Genomic DNA, 19,129 nt, shown 5'->3' with positions numbered 1-19,129 from the left:
AGTACTTGAAATAGTCAATATTGCCCCACACACTCCATTTAATTATTTTTAGTATCATTAAAAATGCTTTTTCTTAGAGAGATGCAAATCAAACCTACAATGAGGTACCACCTCACACCAGTCAGAATGGCCATCATTAAAAAGTTTACAAATGATAAATGCCGGAGAGAGTGTGAAGAAAAGGGAACCCTCTTACACTATTGATGGGAATGTAAATTGGTGCAGTCACTATGGAGAACAGTATGGAGGTTCCTCAAAAAACTAAGAATAGAGTTGCCATATGATTCAGCAATCCCACTCCTGCGCATATACCCAGACAAAACTATAACTCTAAAAGATACATGCACCCCTATGTTCATAGCAACACTATTTACAACAGACAAGACATGGAAACAACTTAAATGTCAATAGACAGATGAATGGATAAAGAAGTTGTGGTATATATACACAATGGAATACTACTCAGCCATAAAAAAGAATGAAATAATGCCATTTGCAGCAGCATGGATGGACCTAAAGATTATCATACTAAGTGAAGTAAGTCAGAAAGAGAAAGACAAATACCACATAATATCACTTATATGTGGAATCTAAAATATGACACAAATGAATGTATCTATGAAACAAAAACAGACTCACAAATATAGAGAACAAACTTGTGGTTGCCAAGGGGGAGGGGAGGTAAGGGAGGGAAGAATTGGGCGTCTGGGATTAGCAGATGCAAACTAGCATATATAGCATGGATAAACAACAAGTTCCTACTGTATAGCTCAGGGAACTATATTCAATATCCTGTGATAAACCATAATGGAAAAGAATATGAAAAAGAATATATATATATGTATGACTGAATCACTTTGCTGTACAGCAGAAATTAACACAACATTGTAATTCAACTATAGTTCAATGAAATAATAAATAAATAAAATGCCTTTTCTTTTATAGGCACTCTATCGAACAAAAGAAACTATGTAAAATATGTCTCGTTAAAAAGTTAAAAAGTAAAATAGATAATATACAGAAGTATACATGGTCAGTAAAAGACTAAATCTACTGAAATTTCCATTCTAATGAAAAGAAGGTCATCTATGAGAAACAGACATTTACAAGAAATGCAAAGATATTGATTTCATGTTAATAGATTTTAGAGTATCTTAGTAACATGTAACATAAAAAAGCAAAATTTAGAGGTTAACTTAGAGATAAAAACAGATTTTACTTGCCTATGATTAGCAGTTACTTAAGAAAAAGCCTTTAGTAGCCAAACTTCATACACGAAATTTAAACGGAAATAAACTTTTAGTAAATTATGAATTCTTACAGGGATAATTTTATAGAGAATTTTCTTTGTGAAATAAATTCCATAGTAATGTAAAACCTAAACTTATATTCACTTTTTGAATGCTTTTTAACGTCTACTTTTCAAATTAGTCAAAGAGTAAGATTTGTGGAAAGCTTTTAGGAAATTGCAAGCTAGTTCATAGTTGCAATATATGCTGAAAAAGTATTAAGTTATGTCCTTCTGGAATTCAAAGTGAGTTAAAAATAAAAATTAATGCTTATCTAGAAATGATGGGTCTCATATTTCTTTGTAATGTAAACGAGTTGCATTTGATAGAAATCAGTTTATGAATACAGTCCTCTATAATAGTGATATAGATATGTAAGAGATTTAAGGCCACTTCCTGTAAAGTGTTGAGCAAGACAGACAGGACCAAACATTACTGTCAGTATTTTTCCTTCTGTGGAATTTCAAGAGTAACTTAAAAAAAAAAAAAAAAGCTGTTCTGTTCTGCAGAAGGTACTTAAATCTGCTGCAGTCAACACTTGTAAAGAAATCATTTCCTTGGCTTCTTGTCCTGTTGGTTTCTATTCAACTGGTAGATGTTTTTGTTCCACATTTACTGCCATCATTCAATACCCAAAGTATTAGGATGTAGACATAGGTGCTGATTTTTTTTCTTGCCTTAACTAGTATTTGGTAAATTCATTTAATACAGTAGCCTTCAATTTTCAAATAACTGGGTGTTTTAAACAATGTTACTCAAAGTGCCGGTCCCAGAGAAAATAAGGATCTTGGCAACATATGTCAGGTAATGCACTGCTTCCTTCATTAAGAAAACCTTGCTTCAAAAAAGTATCAACTGAACTAAACGGTGTGCTCCACCATCTACATTCTGGCATAAGCTCCTTAGTCCATGCAACAAACAGTTCACAGACCAGCAATGGGTTCATGGGTCACACTTTGAGTAGTACTGCTTTAAATCTTTTTTTTTAATTAAAAGCATTATTTAATCTTGTACAAAGTTTTTTAAGTTAACTTTTTTTTTTTTTTTTTGGTTGTGCCGAGGGGGCTTTCGGGATCCCCAGGGATTGAACCTGGGCCCTGGGCTGTGAAAGCGCAGAGAGTTCTAACCACTGGACAGCCAGCGAATTCCCTAAGTTAACTTTTTAAAAAAATGGATGAAGGAGAGAGAATGTAAATATAGATAAGAACCTATGATATCACTAAGAAAAGACATTTAACCTTTGACTTACGAGTGGTGAAGACTCCAGTGACTCTGGGGCTCTGCTGGCTGCCTTTCACGGCCACGAGGGTTGCAGAGTACTCGGAGCCAGGCTGCAGATTCCTCAGTGGGTACTGCGTGGACGAGGGACCTACGTTGTACTGCTTGGGCTGGCCTCCACGGGTCAGGCCCACAGTCAGCCGGTACCCGGCTATCCGGGCACGAGGTGGAGTCCAGGTCACTATGATGGTGGTGTCAGTTTCATTGATAAACTGGAGGTTGGTGGGAGCATCCAATTCTAGAAAAAAAGATGAAATGAAACATGTCGAGAAATATTTGCACCTCAAAATTATCATACTGAAATCCTAAAGCTTGACTGAATTTTCTAAGTTCTTTCTTCTCCAGGTTGAAACTAAGATCAAAACCTTGGAAATATTTAGCCACGAAGAGATTGAGTGCTACAGGGAACTCTGCAAAACTCTGTGTCAGTCATGAGAAATTGCTCACTGTTTCTGCTTGACTTTGATCCTGTGGGAAGGCTAATTTTATAGCATGGCTTTCCCATCATCCTCAGAAATTACACTAACATACAGAGATGGTATTTAAAAACAAAAACAAATACTTGTGAAGCCACAATTTGCTCTGCTCTGAGCCAAACAGGTTAAGAAAAAAGAGAAATTAGCCCACGTAAATGAGGGCAAGAGGAAAGCTCCACATGGAACAAAAGTGATATTCTCTGCATCTATTCAATGACTAGTCCTTTGCTGGAGTAATAAAAGTTATTTTCACATGATTCAGATTAGACAATAATTATAGCATATAGTCAGAACCTCAGATTTATAGTAAGACCCTGGTGAGTTTGCACTATCAGAAAGAACCATAGAAATTGTGAGTTTCCTTCTTGAGTGTGTAACTGGCAGCCTCCCTACAATAATTTAAAACACTTTTCAGAGGGAGGAAATGTTTAAGAGGTAGTCAAGTATAATCACTGAAAACATGGGCTTTGGAGTCAAAAAGACATAGGTCTGTGTGGTTCCAGCTCAATCATTTCCCAGCTTTGTGACTTTACAAGTTGCAGAATTTTTTATAAGCTTCACTTTCTTCATGTATCCCCTAGGGATAATAATAAGACCTTCCTCATTAACTCAAAACGAGGATTAAATATGAGGATGAGGCTTGTAAAGAACTGAGCATATGACCTGGTGCCTAATACACACTAAATGTTTTAGCAATTACTATTTGCAAATAATTCTACTATAGAAGGATAAAGATACTACATTTAAAGTTTGATCTAGGTATATTTAGTTACACAAAAATGTACTCAAATTTTCACTCCATGTCTCCATTAGCAAGGAAAATTAGGTTAAGTTCTCCTCTCTTAGTGCCATTCCCCCAGTATGTGTATTTGGGAAATGGGTTACCATTTAGCCTCTACAGAGCTTGTCTAAGTTTTGTTTTCAAGTTTAATATGCTTTATGTCCAGTATACATTCCCTATCCCCTGAGTATTTTCCTATTCCTAACTGTGAACCTACAAGTGATGGCATGCTGCCCACCCAGCACAGGTTGGAAGTGAGGGTGGAGGGTCTGAGGTGGAGGTAAAGGACCCCAAACGTACTGGTCGCCTGTTGTGCCGTCAGAGGCTTGCTCTCCCTCCCGTGGTTCACGGCGAAGACTTTGAAGTGATAGGTGACCCCAGGGGACAGCCCAGTGACTTCTGCAAATGTGTTCCTGCTGATGGGCAGCCTCTGCCCGTGTTCCCCGGGCAGGTTGACGGGGATCACGTCCACTCGGTAACCGGTCACCGCGCTCTCGGGAGGTGTCCACATGATGGTGATCTTTACGTCCGTCACCTCCACAAACTGCAGGTCTCTGGGAGGGGGAACTTTATCTAACAGACAAGAGCCAACCAGTCATTTTCAATTCCTGCTAAGGACTGTTTTTAAAAAGCCAGTTTCCTGGGTTTTTAAGGTATAGGGCAATTCATAGAGCCTCTCATTCCAGAGCTAAGTGTTCTCTCTTAATCAGAGAATACTCTTTTTTGGGTTATATTTTTGTAGTTCAGTCACTGCTTACACGTGTCATTTAAAGCTTTTATGTAGGGCTTCCCTGGAGGCGCAGTGATTGAGAGTCCGCCTGCCGATGCAGGGGACGCGGGTTCGTGCCCCGGTCCGGGAAGATCCCACATGCCGCAGAGCGGCTGGGCCTGTGAGCCATGGCAGCTGAGCCTGCGCGTCTGGAGCTTGTGCTCCGCAACGGGAGAGGCCACAACAGTGAGAGGCCCCCGTACCAGGAAAAAAAAAAAAAAAAAAGCTTTTATGTAAAATATGTTGGTAAGCAGATGAGTTTCCAACATATGAAGTGTCTTATTGAGGGGTTTAAGATAAACATACCAAAAAAACCCCCAAAGCAAACCCTTGCAACAACTGAAAAAAAATGTGGTGGTTTTTATTTTACTAAATCGTTTTATAAGAGCAACAGATGAACTGCCCCTTAAGTTTCTGGGGAAAAATATGAAGACTTTATGCTGTCAGGTTTTAATCAGGAAGGCCAATAGCCAGTTTTGATAAGTTACTTTATAGTGAAGACATTTCAGCTAAATTTCATAAGTTCAAGGATATACTAATCCATGAGACAACTTGCATAAAAGAACTGTTGACAGAGACAAAGCAACCCTCCCACAGATGCAATTATTTTTTCATCTTACACGTCCCGTCATCCCCAGCAGGCTCATGGAATGAACACAAGCCAAGGTTGGTTTTGTTCCTCCAGCAAAAAGGAGGTTAAAGATGTTACTTTCTTCAGCCTTAAGAAATAAGATACTACAGGAAGCATCGTCAGGTTACCTGAACGTGGGACACCAGTGGTTTCTTGTTGGATGAAGACAGGAGTACTCTCTTGATTTTCTTCCACAGCGTAGATAGTGATGTTATACTGAACACCAGGCTGCAAGTCACTGAGAGTGACAGAGTTGGCAGTTTCAGGAAGGTTGAGTTCTGTGCTACTACCCTCTACTGATGGGGAGTAGACGATTCTGTATCCTGCAGATTCAGGAGAAAAAAGTACGATACACTGTTTGATGAAACAGAGGTTTCAAAAGGCCCCCTTTCCTAACAGCCCTTAGCATCTTGCTGGATTAGTTCAGAATAAGTGATTCTTTTTGACTCGCTCAATAGTGCTATTTCTTATAAGGACTATTCAGTCCAAAGATAAAATAAGAAGTCATGCAAAACTTTTTAATATTAAATATCATCCTTGAAGACACAAGATCCTTAATAAATGTCTATTAGAGAAGCCAGAGGGTGAAAATATTCATGTTAAACCGATTTCTTTTCTTCGAGCCCTGGATGAAGGAAGCAATTAAGGAACCACTCTGAGCACAGAGTTGTCTAGCACGTCTGTGTCTTTTAGGAACATCAGAGACAGCTGAGTCACCTAATGAGCTAAGAAGACAGCTTGGCTGCCTCTTTAAGAATAAGTCTTAGAGTGAGGTTTTCAGAAAAATTACCCCTCTTCTACCACAGGAATGCCTGGTGTAATAAGTCCATGAGCTGGCTTTAGAGGTTTATGTGTGTGATTGTGTGTGGGTGTGTTTTGTGTGTGAAGGAGGTCAATAAAACAGATTTAAGAGGAAATGATCCATAAGAAAGTAAGGCTGTAAGACAATCTCTCTCTCTCTCTCTCTCTCTCACACACACACACACACACACACACACACACACACACACACACACATCTCCATCCTGGTCCAATAATTACATAGGAGATTTAAGTGATTTGCCTGCTCATAGATAGAATTCTCTCCCTCACCTTTTATGGCATCAAGATTAACATGGGAGCCAAGAAGAGGCAGCTAAGCTGACCTGTGATGGGCGCCTGAGGTCTGCTCCAGCGAACGACAATCGAGGTGTTATCAACCTGGTCCACGGTAGGGTCAGGAGGGGCGTCAGGTGCTAACGAAGAAAGGAAGAAATGAGAAAAACAGTCAGGAAATATTGCTATAGGTCTGTTTCACAGGAAAAAAGTCTTTTCACACCACACAGTACACGTGTACCTGTTGTCTGTGAGGTAGACAGGATCAAACTCTGTTCTCCTTCTTCGGATATCTGATAGACGTTCACAATGTATTTTCGGCCAGGAAGCAGGTCAGGGATGTTCACAGAAGTGGCTGTGCTGGGAAGATCTTTGAAATAAAAGGGAAAGGTTACTATCAGAGTGTACCAATCCCTCTAATGACTCCATAACCTATGAGAAGGATATTTTTAAAACTACGTATTCATGGGGGGGTGGGGGGCGGTGAGTGAAAACTAGAAGGAAATGTGCTATGGATAGTCAATAATTATCAATGCACTATGAGATAATTTTTCTTTTTTTCCCCCTTTCCCCAAATATTTTCTCTAAGGATGTATAATTTTAATCCACCCCCAGATTTGTAAACATAGTCCTCTGTAGTTAGAAGTGCACGTAGTGGTTATAGGTGGGGGATGATGGGGAGTGGGGTAGGAGGGATGTTCTTTTCCTTGATCTGGGTCCTAGTCACACAGTGTGTTCACTTTATAAAAATTCCTGAGCTCTATGTTTATGATCTGTGTACTTTTCAGTATGTATATTTATTTCTCCATGATAAAGTTTTTAAAAGTCCCCTAAACATGAGAATCTGAAAAGCATGAATGAGGGTATTGTGCCTCTCCCAAAGCTAACGTTTCCTCCACTGCAGTCCTCATGTTGGCAATTACTTCCAGGAAGAACACACTTTTGTTTTGTGGACCTGTACCCAGCCTAACGCATAACACGGCTCCCATCAGGGACCAGGAACGTTAGCGTGGCTCAGGAAAAACCCAGCTCGGTTCTAAAAAGGATCAGTTGTTTTCCAGACTCACACTGGAGGGCCGTTTGTGCAGTCTGAGTTGTCTACTACTTCCGAACTTCCCGGGCCACCTGCGTGGATGCCCCCAGCCCCACCCCAAGCAGGGTTTCCCAGCAGCTGGTCGTCAACACGTTGAGCTTACCCAGGTACTGTGGTTCATCTCCCTCTTCACTCAGCTCATACTCCACCCGGAATCCGGACACAGTGTCGGAAGCCGAGACCCAGGAGACCACAAAGCTGCTGGCTGTGATTTCAGTCACGGATTCGGAGGTGGCCACAACAGGAGAAAAGGGTGTTGTCTCTCCTGTCACGGTGTTGCCTAGAGTCATAGAAAGAGGGGAGAGAGCCTTCAGCCATGGAGGAAATTTACTAGCATCGTCTGTAAATTATCAGGTTTTAAAAAATGTGGGTGCCATCCATGCAATAATATGAATCGAGATGGAAGGCACTCGCTGCGGGGAGCCCAGGTCTGAGAAATGCGGGCCAAGATGGGCTGGCGGCTGGGGTACGTACTGGTCACCACTGGGCTTGTGCTGGTGGTGGTGAAGTCGAAGCGCGTCATCTCTCTTTGGCCGTAGTGCTGGACGCTGATGAGCTGGCCCTCGTATACCACACCTGGCCTCAGGCCTTTGATGGTGTAGGAGTTTAAGTGGCCCGGAATGGTGGCTTCCTTCCAACGGTCTGGAGAATTTTTCTAAAAATTTAAGTTAAAAAAAAAAAAAATCACACAAGTATTCACAAAGATGAACACTCAGAGATGATGTGGAGTATTCTTCAAAGAAGAATGAGGGGTCTATGCAGCTCCATTTTGGAGGAAAATCATGGAAAATTGGAATCAGAATAGAAACCTGTAGCAGAATTTGTTAACATTAATAATAATGATTATTAAAGCTAATATTTACTGATCGCTTACTACGTGCCAAGCTCTGTGCTGCTTTCCTTGCATACTCTCATTTAATCTTCATCTCCCCCATCCTCCAAGTTACTGGTATTATCACCCTGATTTTGTAGGTGAAGAGACAGAATTATGTGACATGGCCAAGATTACACAGTGGGAGGTCCTGGGCACCTTCCTTTTTGCCAGATTAATTATTCAATTTAATATCAGCAACATAATATGTAGACCCCAAGTTTTGCCTTTCCCAACTTTTTTCTATAATGAACAGAGATATATTCCTCTCTGCAGTGGGAAAAGGACATATATTCTATCTTTCACTTGGTGGGCTACAAACCAAGTTTCTTGCAGAGCAGTCAAAGGCATAACATTCCTTCATGACTCAGTGCCTGGGACAATCACATACAAGGTTTAACTGCTCTGCTTTTATGACTCATTCTTGGATATAAACCACCCCTCATAAGTGGTTAGCCAACTTTGGGCAAAAGAATGCAATCTGCAGAAGAATGCGATCTCAGTTTACTTAATCTTTGTCTCCAGTTTATACTTTCACATCCTGTCCAACTTCATTAATCTATCATGGCACAAAATTCTTTGCATTAAAATGTGTAGAAAAGAAACATCCTTACTTCAAACAAGTTAAGATCCTTTTAAGTGTAGATTCCAAACTAATATAAGTCAAAATACATTTTTAATACCCAGTGATTTAAAAAAATTATCCAATCAACCAGTTCCTCAATAATTCAAACACTCAAGTGTCCCTTTATATTTTTGAAATAAATGAAAGTGATCCTAGTACTCTTTAAATTTAAATATGTTGTGAAAACATTAAATTAGTCATCATAATCAGCTCAGATTTAACAATAAGCCTTTCATGCAATGTGAACTTTGTTGGTTTGCTATCAGAAGAAAATACTCAAGAATAAACTCTCAGGTGACAAACATTAAGGAAAATCCTGAAATTGTTAAAAATTTCAAAGAAATTAATAACCTCCACTCTTTGAAGACTTTCCAACTTAATATACTTTGTATACCTATGTGTATCCCTTATTACTGTGGTCTCACATAATACTTCAGAGTTAAGTTTAAAGTAAATAAAACTGGTGATTATATGAAAAAATGAGAGACAATAAAGTGTTGGAGGGGAAATATATCGATTCCATCGATTGACATCATTAGACACACAGCTCTGCAAACAGCTACTCCATATACTGCGGACATTAACAAAAGAGGGTGAGAGAAGAAAAAGAATGATTTCAACAGCTTGAATTTTTCAAAAAGAATTTAATACAACTGCATGAGTTGGTCAGATATTTTGTTTTGTTTTGCTTTTAGTTCCTAGAAACCAATAGCTATGATTAAAAGTGGGCATTTTCCTCCTGTGCTTAAAATAGTGTTTCTCAAATTATGAGTCATACATTTTGGAAAGATAGCAGGGTGGGTTTGAGAGGGTAAGAGAAACTAAAATTTAATAGACCAATATCCTCCTTAGTGTGATTTCTTCAATTTCTAGATGATTACTAGGAAATCACAAGGTCACTCATTAAATACACTAACTATCCCTCATCTGTACTTCCCTCTCATCACCTCTCTCCCTTCTATCAAAATAACTTCATAGGATAGAAAGTTAGGTTTAAGAAATGATCATGGAAATTCCCTGGCCGTCTATTGTTTAGGACTTGGCGCTTTCACTGCCATGTCCGGGGTTCAGTCCCTGGTCAGGCAACTACGATCCCGCAAGCTGTGTGGTGAAGCCAAAAAAAAAAAGAAAAAGAAAAAGAAAAGAAATGATCATTTAAAAAGTGAACCAAAAAAGAAAGATATTAATTTAGCTTTTTTGTTTTTCAAGTCATGGAAAATGATGCCAGTAATTTTTTTTTCCCTTTGATGGAGTTGCAAGACATAGAAAAACTTTATATTCTCTTTCCATACTAGATAAGAGTAACTTTAAGCCTTATCATTTTGAAGTCTTCGCAAAGACCTTTCTAACATGAGGAGTTAGTTGGTTTAAAGTACCAAAAAAAGCTAAATCAATATGTCAATTAGATTGACCACATATCATTTGGTCGCTAAACAAATACAATGTGAATATAGTTCATCAGATCTATTGGCTCAAAAGCTGGAAAGCATTTTCAGAATCTGTTAATTTCAAGAGCTACAATATCCAAGGTTTCCAAGTAGGATACTCACAGGTTTCCATCTGAGAATGTACTTGGAAATGTGAGATGGTTCTGGTGCATTCCATTGGATGGGGTGAGAGTTGGGCTGACTGGGGGTCTCAGTGATTATTACTTGGACAGGACCAGTTGAACCTGAAAATGAAAATGTGAGATTTGGTGACCTTGAGTATTCCCTCACTTCAACTTAAAATTTAGTGCACATGGATGGCCATAATTAAAGACAGTTTTGCTTATCCGTAAATGGGAGCACAATAAAAATTATCTGAGATTAATTTTTTACACATTGACACTGGAAATCAATGAGACAAATCCTTTTTTTTTAATTGAAGTATAGTTGATTTACAATGTTGTGTTAATTTCTGCTGTACAGCAAAGTGATTCAGTTATACATATATACACATTCTTTTTTATATTCTTTTCCACTATGGTTTATCACAGGACATTGAATACAGTTCCCTGTGCTATACAGTAGGACCTTGTTGTTTATGCATTCTATATATAATAGTTTGCATCTGCTAACTCTAAACTCCCGCTCCATCCCTCCCCCACTCCCCTTCCCCTTGGCAACCACAAGTCTGTTCTCTGAGACAAATCCTTTTTTAGTAGATAAATTATTGTCCTTCATGTGAGAAATGCAAATAGAACTTGTTTATAAGCAAATAAAATGATTTTTTTAAATGCCACTTAGTTTGCTTTCTTTTCCATTTTCAAAGAATTGTGAGAAAATTGTGGAACTACCCTAACACAAATAATGTAATACAGAATACAAGTTTCATTTACTTATTATACTAAACCTCTTTGAGGAAATTCTAGTTTGTGGAGACTTTCATCAAGAACAAATCTACCATCAAGAAGGAAAAAACATTCCAAAGGCCATATGACATGATGTAAAACAAACACATTTCTAAATGGGGTAGAATCTTAGACAAACAGACAAAGGTAATAATTAAAGACTCAGTTTTTATTTCTCATCCCATCAGTCTAAGCATCCTATCAGTTTGGAAAAAAGTTTTAGTTTTATTTTTATTCAGGAAGTTTACTCTAAAATCTTTCCATTGATTGGTCAAATTATTAAGAGATCAAACATATTTTTTCAAAAATACTTATCAACAAAATGACATTTTGTAGTATATACTAAATTCAATATTTCCACATCTTAATGTGTATAACTATTACCAACAAAATTTAAAGTGTGGTTTGTTTCTTTTGTTTTTCTAAAAAAGGCAGGGCTTCCCTTGTGGCGCAGTGGTTAAGAATCTGCCTGCCAGTGCAGGAGACACGGGTGTGAGCCCTGGTCTGGGAAGATCCCACATGCCGCGGAGCAACTAAGCCCGTGCGCCACAACTACTGAGCCTGCGCTCTAGAGCCCGCGAGCCACAACTACTGAGCCCGCGTGCCACAACTACTGAGCCCGCATGCCACAACTACTGAAGCTCGCGCGCCTAAAGCCCGTGCTCTGAGACAAAACAAGCCACTGCAATGAGAAGCCCAAGCACCGCAAATGAAGAGTGGTCCCCGCTTGCCACAACTAGAGAAAGCCTGCGAGCAGCAACGAAGACCAAATGCAGCCATAAATAAATAAATAAAATAATTTTTTTTAAAAAAAGGCAAAATAAGAGAAGTGGAATCAATTTCTTAATAGGGTAGACTCCGTTTAGGATAATAATGAAATAGATGGAAAATTTACGCTTGCAGAACAGAACACTATCTTTTCCCTAAACACTGTTTTTTAATGATGTCAATCAATGTTCAACTTAGAAATAAAAATAAAGTTCCTTGTAATAACCTTTCCAAGAATTTCTAACTGCCACTGTCAAACAGAGCAAAACTTTGCATGTTTAATAAAGCAGTTCAGCAGATCATAAGCTGTTTTAAATTTTCTGTAATGTCATAGAAAAAAATACTGATTTTCAAACTTAATTATTATCTTTGCTATTAAATTCTCTTTGAGAACAAAGTTTTTTCTAGCAGAACAAATATACAACTTGCGTATCTGGGTAGACTCAAAAGTTCTAGAATAATATACTCACTTCCACACTGAGAATAATTCAAAGTTGGCTGAAGACTAACAAACATTCTTTGAATCTTAATTTCATCTAATGCACATATTTGTAAGCTATATGAAAACCAAAATTAATATATAAAATTCTCAATTTTTAATTCTAAAGTGGTATATATTTCACAGAACATGGCAGGGTGTTTGCTTTAATTAATTGGCAGAAGTCAGTTGCATGACCCTCTTTTTTTTTTTTTTTTTTTTTTTGCGGTATGCTCTCACTGTTGCGGCCCCTCCCGCTGCGGAGCACAGGCTCCGGACACGCAGGCCCAGCGGCCATGGCTCACGGGCTCAACCGCTCCGCGACATGTGGGATCCTCCCAGACAGGGGCACGAACCCGTGTCCCCTGCAGCAGCAGGTGGACTCTCAACCACTGCGCCACCAGGGAAGCCCGCATGACCCTCTTTAAATCACCGCTTTTGAAGATCCTTATGAACGTAAATACGTTTTTAAAAATAAACACTGAGGCAAAATTTTAGAAATGTGATTATTTAAAGTACTCCCATACATACCAGTAAATATAGGAATATCACATCCTTAAATTACTTACAATAATTGGTATAACGTTGTTTAAATATTGATCCTTTAAAGAAACCCTACCATAGTTTCCTCATGTTGAGAGACACCTGATACATATTTTGTTTAATTTAGCAACCATGATTTTGAGGGGAAACAGTTTATGATGCCGTGAATGTACAGCACCAAGAGTCATCCCTAACACAAACCATGGACTTCGGGTGATAAAGTGTCAATGTAGGTTCTCGATTGTAACAAATGTACCACTCTGGTGGGGATGTTGAATTAGGGGAAGTTGTGCATGTGTTGGGGCAGGGGGAACACGGGAAATCTCTGTACCTTGATTTCAACCTTGCTGTGAATGTAAAACTGCTTTTAAAAAATAGTCTTTAAAAAAATTATGATGGTTAAATGTCTATCAAGATTAAGTTTTAGAAGGATAACACAAATGACTTTTACTGCCTACCGTTAAGCTTAATCTTGCTGCTATGTCCACAGGATGAGGAGAGTAAAGGAGAAGGGAGGGAAAAGAAACAGGAGCAGTGGTTTTTACTCAGTGATGGAGCAAAACAACAGAAGTTTTCTTTCTCAAATTTCAAGGGCTGCTTTGAAATCCTATGTTTTCAATTTCGGGCTTGTGCCATAGCTCACCTTTAAGGGAACTGCATTAAACAGTAATGGGATGTCTTGCATTTAGCACATTTTTGTCCAGAAAGAAAAGAAGCTGTCCATTATTTGTAAGGTCAATTAAATTCCAGCTATCACTCTATTCTGTTTTTGCTACATATGATTTGAAGACAAGAAATCTGAAAATTTTGACATCATTTAGATTTAAAAATTTGATAATCCTTTTGATATTGGTTAATTGGTAAAACTTTTTCAATTAACTGAGCAATGACTCACCACTGGGAAAACTTTACTCCCTCTCTTATTCAATATGATCAGACTGACAATAAAATAGTTAAGTAGAGAGATATGATACAATGTCTATACTTTTAAAAACAGTTTGAAATAAGGCCCAAATGAATAATTCCCAGTAATGGTGACCCCGGAGAAGTTAAACATTTAAGAGTTTGCAACTCAGCCCTTTTTTCTTTATTTATTTTGCTGAGATCTGTGCTTTCCTGGCTGTTTATCGACAAACCGAAAGCCTCTTATCTTCTGTTAGTTTGAACATCTCTACCGAGTCCTCTGTTGGAGGAACAAACAGGGCAAGGCTCAGAGACAACCTACTGGTAATCTGTTGTTCCATTATCCTTCCCACACTCTGAAAGCCCCAGAAGCCAGGAAGGAACCATTGAGCAAACCAAACACACAGATAAGACCCAGACTGCGTACCGAGGCCAATCTCCTCTCCCCTAAATCTTCTCTATGCTCAATGCGCTCTACTGTTACCCTTTTTAAAGAGTAGGAACAAGGTCAACACATGAAACTCCAACACAGGAAGATTCCCTCCCATCTAGATTTCATCTCTGGCATGTCCACCTAAAGGCTTCCTGCAAGCTGCTATGTGAACAGGCTTACTTTAAAAGAGAGAGAGAAAAAAGTTCTCTCCGATTCACTAAGAAGGAAATCAGGGGCTTCCCTGGTGGCGCAGTGGTTGAGAGTCTGCCTGCCGATGCAGGGGACACGGGTTCGTGCCCTGGTCCGGGAAGATCCCACATGCCGCAGAGCGGCTGGGCCCGTGACCCATGGCCACTGAGCCTGCGCATCCGGAGCCTGTGCTCCGCAACAGGAGAGGCCACAACAGTGAGAGGCCCGTGTACCGCAAAAAAGAAAAAAAAAAAAAAAGAAGGAAATCACTTTCAAGATTGCCACACCACACCAATAACAACCATAAACGCAGACATTAAGAGCATTTCTTTAGAAGTTTCTATCCTTTGGTTGCATCATTATAGAAAAAAACACCTCAGTTATATACTTTCTGAATTTACAGTAATTCTGCAATCAGATTTTAAAAAATTATTACACAAAAAAATTACTTTAAGTGATTCCTACACACAAATCTACCATGAAATACAATTTAAGAGCCAGGTCAATCTGTGCTGAGAGCCCGTTAAAGCCTCTTCTGCAGCCCGGATAGTGTCTGAAGACTGAGGAGAGGAAGGTTTCTTCATAGTTCAGAAAGGGTATATCTAGGTGGTTGGTTTCTAGGATCACAGATTGCTTGTTAGTGCTGGTAATCAGCTACCATCTGCCCATTTTACAGATGAGGAAATACCATCTGCCCATTTTACAGATGAGGAAATAATGAATGAAGCTTGACTTGTATCTCCTTAGCAGCATGTACAGAGCTGGGACCCATGTCTTGGCAAACACTGTCTTTGGCCAAGTTGTTTCATATCTTGTTCTCTAGACAGTGAACCTCTTATCATGTTATAAAGGGACTTAGTTAACTGAATCTTGATTTCTGTCATAGGCAGATTCCAACGTCCTGAAGATCTCTCTTTCTGTTTCTGAATATAGGCCCCATGTCTTAAGTTAACAGAGATTCAGGAGGCTTTGACCTCAGTAATTGCTCAAATAACTGATGCCTAAAAATCAGAGTTTCATAATTCAACTCATCTTATTGTAATTAATCACTCAGTGAAAATTAAATTCAAAAATTTTTTCTAAAATGTATAACACCTTCAGCTAGGCATTATGTCCTGTGACCTGAAAAAATCCAGCAATAAACATTTTCGAGTATTTGAACTGCATGGGCAGACAACTGACCAAGTTACTCAACTCTTGACCCAGGATACTTTGTTCCAGGCTCCAACTGATCAAACAGGTGAACATTTTGACAAAAAGAGGGCCTGGATGAAATGCTAAATGGACACATACCCTATGTTGTATTTCATGCAATTTCTCCATGCATCTTCTCTGTTAAGAACCATAACATAAAACCCTGACCTTTACTCCCAGCATCGCTCACTTCATGGTTTCTATTTTCATGTACAGATGAGAAATGAAATTAGCCCGTGTTTTAACCTAATGGAATGTTCTACAAAGTTAAGAAACAAGTTTACATACAGGCACATTTTCACAGCCTTCTACTCCTTCTACTTGATTTGGGAGAAAGGAAAACCATTTTAGTAAAAAATTTGACTGATGATTAGACAGTGATATGAGAAAAGGATGGGAAAGGGAGGGGACACCAAGTTAGCCATCAGTGTTAACAAACACTGATGCTGCCCTGTTTTTATAACCCAGTGGACAGTTCTCAATTTGCCGTAATAGAGCTACTTACCTGGATAGGTCTGTATGGGCTGGCAGCCCCACTCCCCAATGCCACGGCCATAGCAGTAGCACTGGTACCTGACTCCATGCAAAAACTTCTCCCATGATTCTCCAATTTGATAAAAGGTACGGGATTCTGAATCCTGGCATTGATCTAAAATATATACAAGTAAAACATAAGCAGCCTTGAAGACTTGAAGCTACAAATTTAAATTTGGTGTGCTAGAGCACATATTCTTAGTTTTAATAAAAACTTGCAACTGCCCTTACAAAGATATGTGGTTAAAAAATATTTTGTTCATATCTTTTACCTTACTAGACAGTTAATGGTCAAAAGGTACCCATTGGGAGAAGTAATTAGCTTTCTAAAAGAATATCATTTCTAAATAAAAATGTTAAGATTTAGATTTCAGTAGATATTGACATTCTGAATATTAATTTGAGGAAAATAAATTAGATATTATATTTTATCCATTTTAATGCAAATGATTTACCATTAGAGTAGCAAGGATAAAATATAACTTTATACATTTCTTCAAAATGTGGAGGACTTAATTTTTTTTTTTTTTTTTTTTTTTTTTTTTTTTTTGGGTTACGCGGGCCTTTCACTGTTGTGGCCTCTCCCGTTGCGGAGGACAGGCTCCGGACGCGCAGGCTCAGCGGCCATGGCTCACGGGCCCAGCCGCTCCGCGGCATGTGGGATCTTCCCAGACCGGGGCACGAACCCGTATCCCCTGCATCGGCAGGCGGACTCTCAACCACTGCGCCACCAGGGAAGCCCCTTAATTTTATATATAAATGAATTGAACTAAATTTCAACTAATGAACACTTACTGAGCAGCTTCTAAGAAACCCTCTCAGGCCTCTCTGCTTTGGCAATCTCAGGTCAAACAAACTCATCTGATCAGTTTGTTTTCTGGGTGAGCAACATGTCTCTTTGAGTAAAGGAATATTAATGGATTACACTAAAGCTGGTAACACAGCTCTTTTAAGGCTTAACCTTCACTACCTGCTTAGATCTATTAAAAAGGGCAGCCAAGAAAAATAAAGTATTTGGAGGGAGGTATTTACCGGCATAATCATTTGTCCACATTATTGCACAGTCCAGCAAAGGAAAGCTCTCTTTCACAACAATAATTATCTTTATGATTCAGAACCCCAAAACAAATTTGTTTCAATTAAAATAAACCTTCATGTGTTAACAAATTCAGCAAAAATAAATGACTACCACTATCAAGATTATATATTGGTCCATGATTAGAGAAGATACTTTGCCAAGCCCTCTGCAGGCCATGATCAAAGTCTACAGCCAGCTTCAATCAAGTAATATCAAATAACTCTCCTTATCTGAAACTTGCTAGCTATACTCAGTGTCCAAATCCAGCTAGAGACACGAGGCTACTTACCAATGGGATCGCACTTCCACCGGCCCCTGCCCTGACCGAAGCAGGTACAATTCAGCATGTGTCCCTCTTCGTGACGTTTGTGGAATGTGTCATTCACATTGTATGTGATGTCGTCGACGATGCACTGATCTGTTTAGAAACAGTGGGGTGGGTGGAGAAATTTTAAGTTTCTCTGATGAAATAAAAGAAGCTACGCTTTGCGAAGCATACTTTCTTCCATGTAATTATCAACACCTCCCACTAAAGTAACTCTTCTATTGGCATAGAATAAACATTTTTTTCAAAGCTTAATCAGTACTACAATTTTTGCAAAAAAAAAAAATTCTCTTTCTTATAGACTTGTAAAGATTAGAAATCAAAGCATACACAACAAAGTTTAACTTTCGGAAAAGTTCTTGCTGGGTTGATAATGACCTTTAGATCTCTGCTTGTTGCAATAAATAGAAGGGAGATTAAACATACTTATAGGACGCCTAGCATGATGTGATGGTCTCATCTCTGGATTAGCAGGGGTGGGGAGATATTTGGGATTTCGGAAATAAATACCATAAAAGGCATCTGGAAAGTTAATAAAAAACTAGGCCAAGTCTGTTGCTAACTCACTGAGATCCTGAGAAAATTACTTCCTTCTTTGGGACTCAGCTCCTTCCTCTGTAAAATGAGGAGTTGGTCTGTATGTCTTTCTAGTGTCCTTTTCAGCTCTGCAACATCATATGTAATTATTTTAGTCCTGGATTGTGTCACCCATTGGGCACCATAAAAGGAGAACAAGTTCAGGCCACTGTCAACACAGAGGCTACATGGACTATTTATTAGCTCCGAGTTCCACCTAAATCCTCCTTTTCAAATCAAAGAAATAGAAAAACTAAAATAAAAAGTTTTAATAGTTCAACACCCTTATATCCTATACCTGGGTCCAAAGGGGAAAAAAACTAAGTGAACAAAGAAATCGGTCTCTATGGCTTTGTCTCCTTAAATTTGGATCCAAACACAACTAACCTGGCAGAGGGGTGGCAAGCTTGGGGTCTTGGCCCCCATCTGTGCCCCTACCTGGATGCGCCATACTGACCCAGGAAAGGCCCCTTTAGACTCTACAGTCCATGACCCCAGAGAGATAGTCCAAGGCCTTCTCAAGCTCCCAGCTGAGAGCTGGTGAATGGTGACCCCCTCCTTGGAGCCCACATAGCTGGGAACAGGCTTAGAGGTGACTAATAAAGTATTAGGGACAGATGTTAAAAAAAGAAAAGAATAGCATGGTCTCTTTTCTTTACAAAAATTACCCCATCCTTTCTAGATAAGAATCCAACAGCACACCTACAAGCTAAAAGGATCAAGTGATTGTGTTCTAGCCTTTGAAGTCATACTTTTGGCTCAGCCTAAGTACTTACATCCTGGGAGTGTTTCAGAATCTTAGAATTGCTCAGCCAGATTTTCTTAAGCGGCTGTCTAACATGCAAAACTTATCCAGTACGGTAGACTA

The 19,129-nt window shown here is 39.0% G+C and overlaps 1 protein-coding gene across 27 annotated transcripts in view; it reads right to left on the bottom strand.

Moving 5' to 3' along the window:
• The window catches only part of FN1 (fibronectin 1), a 70,088-nt gene that overhangs the window by 37,608 nt on the left and 13,351 nt on the right, over nucleotides 1–19,129 (bottom strand). For 20 of the 27 annotated variants that reach the window (XR_004350793.1, XR_004350795.1, XR_004350794.1 and 17 more), the window contains exons 11-20: nucleotides 17,650–17,778; nucleotides 16,254–16,397; nucleotides 10,459–10,580; nucleotides 7,887–8,067; nucleotides 7,516–7,692; nucleotides 6,561–6,689; nucleotides 6,370–6,459; nucleotides 5,353–5,547; nucleotides 4,125–4,397; nucleotides 2,539–2,805 (exon numbers count right to left, since the gene is read on the bottom strand). Coding sequence is in view for 23 of the 27 variants with exons in the window: in XM_032638114.1 (XP_032494005.1) it covers nucleotides 2,539–2,805; nucleotides 4,125–4,397; nucleotides 5,353–5,547; nucleotides 6,370–6,459; nucleotides 6,561–6,689; nucleotides 7,516–7,692; nucleotides 7,887–8,067; nucleotides 10,459–10,580; nucleotides 16,254–16,397; nucleotides 17,650–17,778 (1,707 nt within the window). In the remaining 4 variants the exon portion in view is untranslated. Of the gene's footprint in view, nucleotides 1–2,538; nucleotides 2,806–4,124; nucleotides 4,398–5,352; nucleotides 5,548–6,369; nucleotides 6,460–6,560; nucleotides 6,690–7,515; nucleotides 7,693–7,886; nucleotides 8,068–9,539; nucleotides 10,010–10,458; nucleotides 10,581–16,253; nucleotides 16,398–17,649; nucleotides 17,779–19,129 lie in introns of those variants that run through there. The other 7 variants (XR_004350796.1, XM_032638124.1, XM_032638110.1 and 4 more) reach the window with 3 other exon arrangements.

This window comes from Phocoena sinus, chromosome 7 (genome assembly GCF_008692025.1).
Source record: "Phocoena sinus isolate mPhoSin1 chromosome 7, mPhoSin1.pri, whole genome shotgun sequence".
Lineage (NCBI taxonomy): Eukaryota > Metazoa > Chordata > Mammalia > Artiodactyla > Phocoenidae > Phocoena > Phocoena sinus.
Note: the sequence above shows the minus strand (reverse complement) of the source record. Positions and strands in the feature narration are given on the sequence as shown.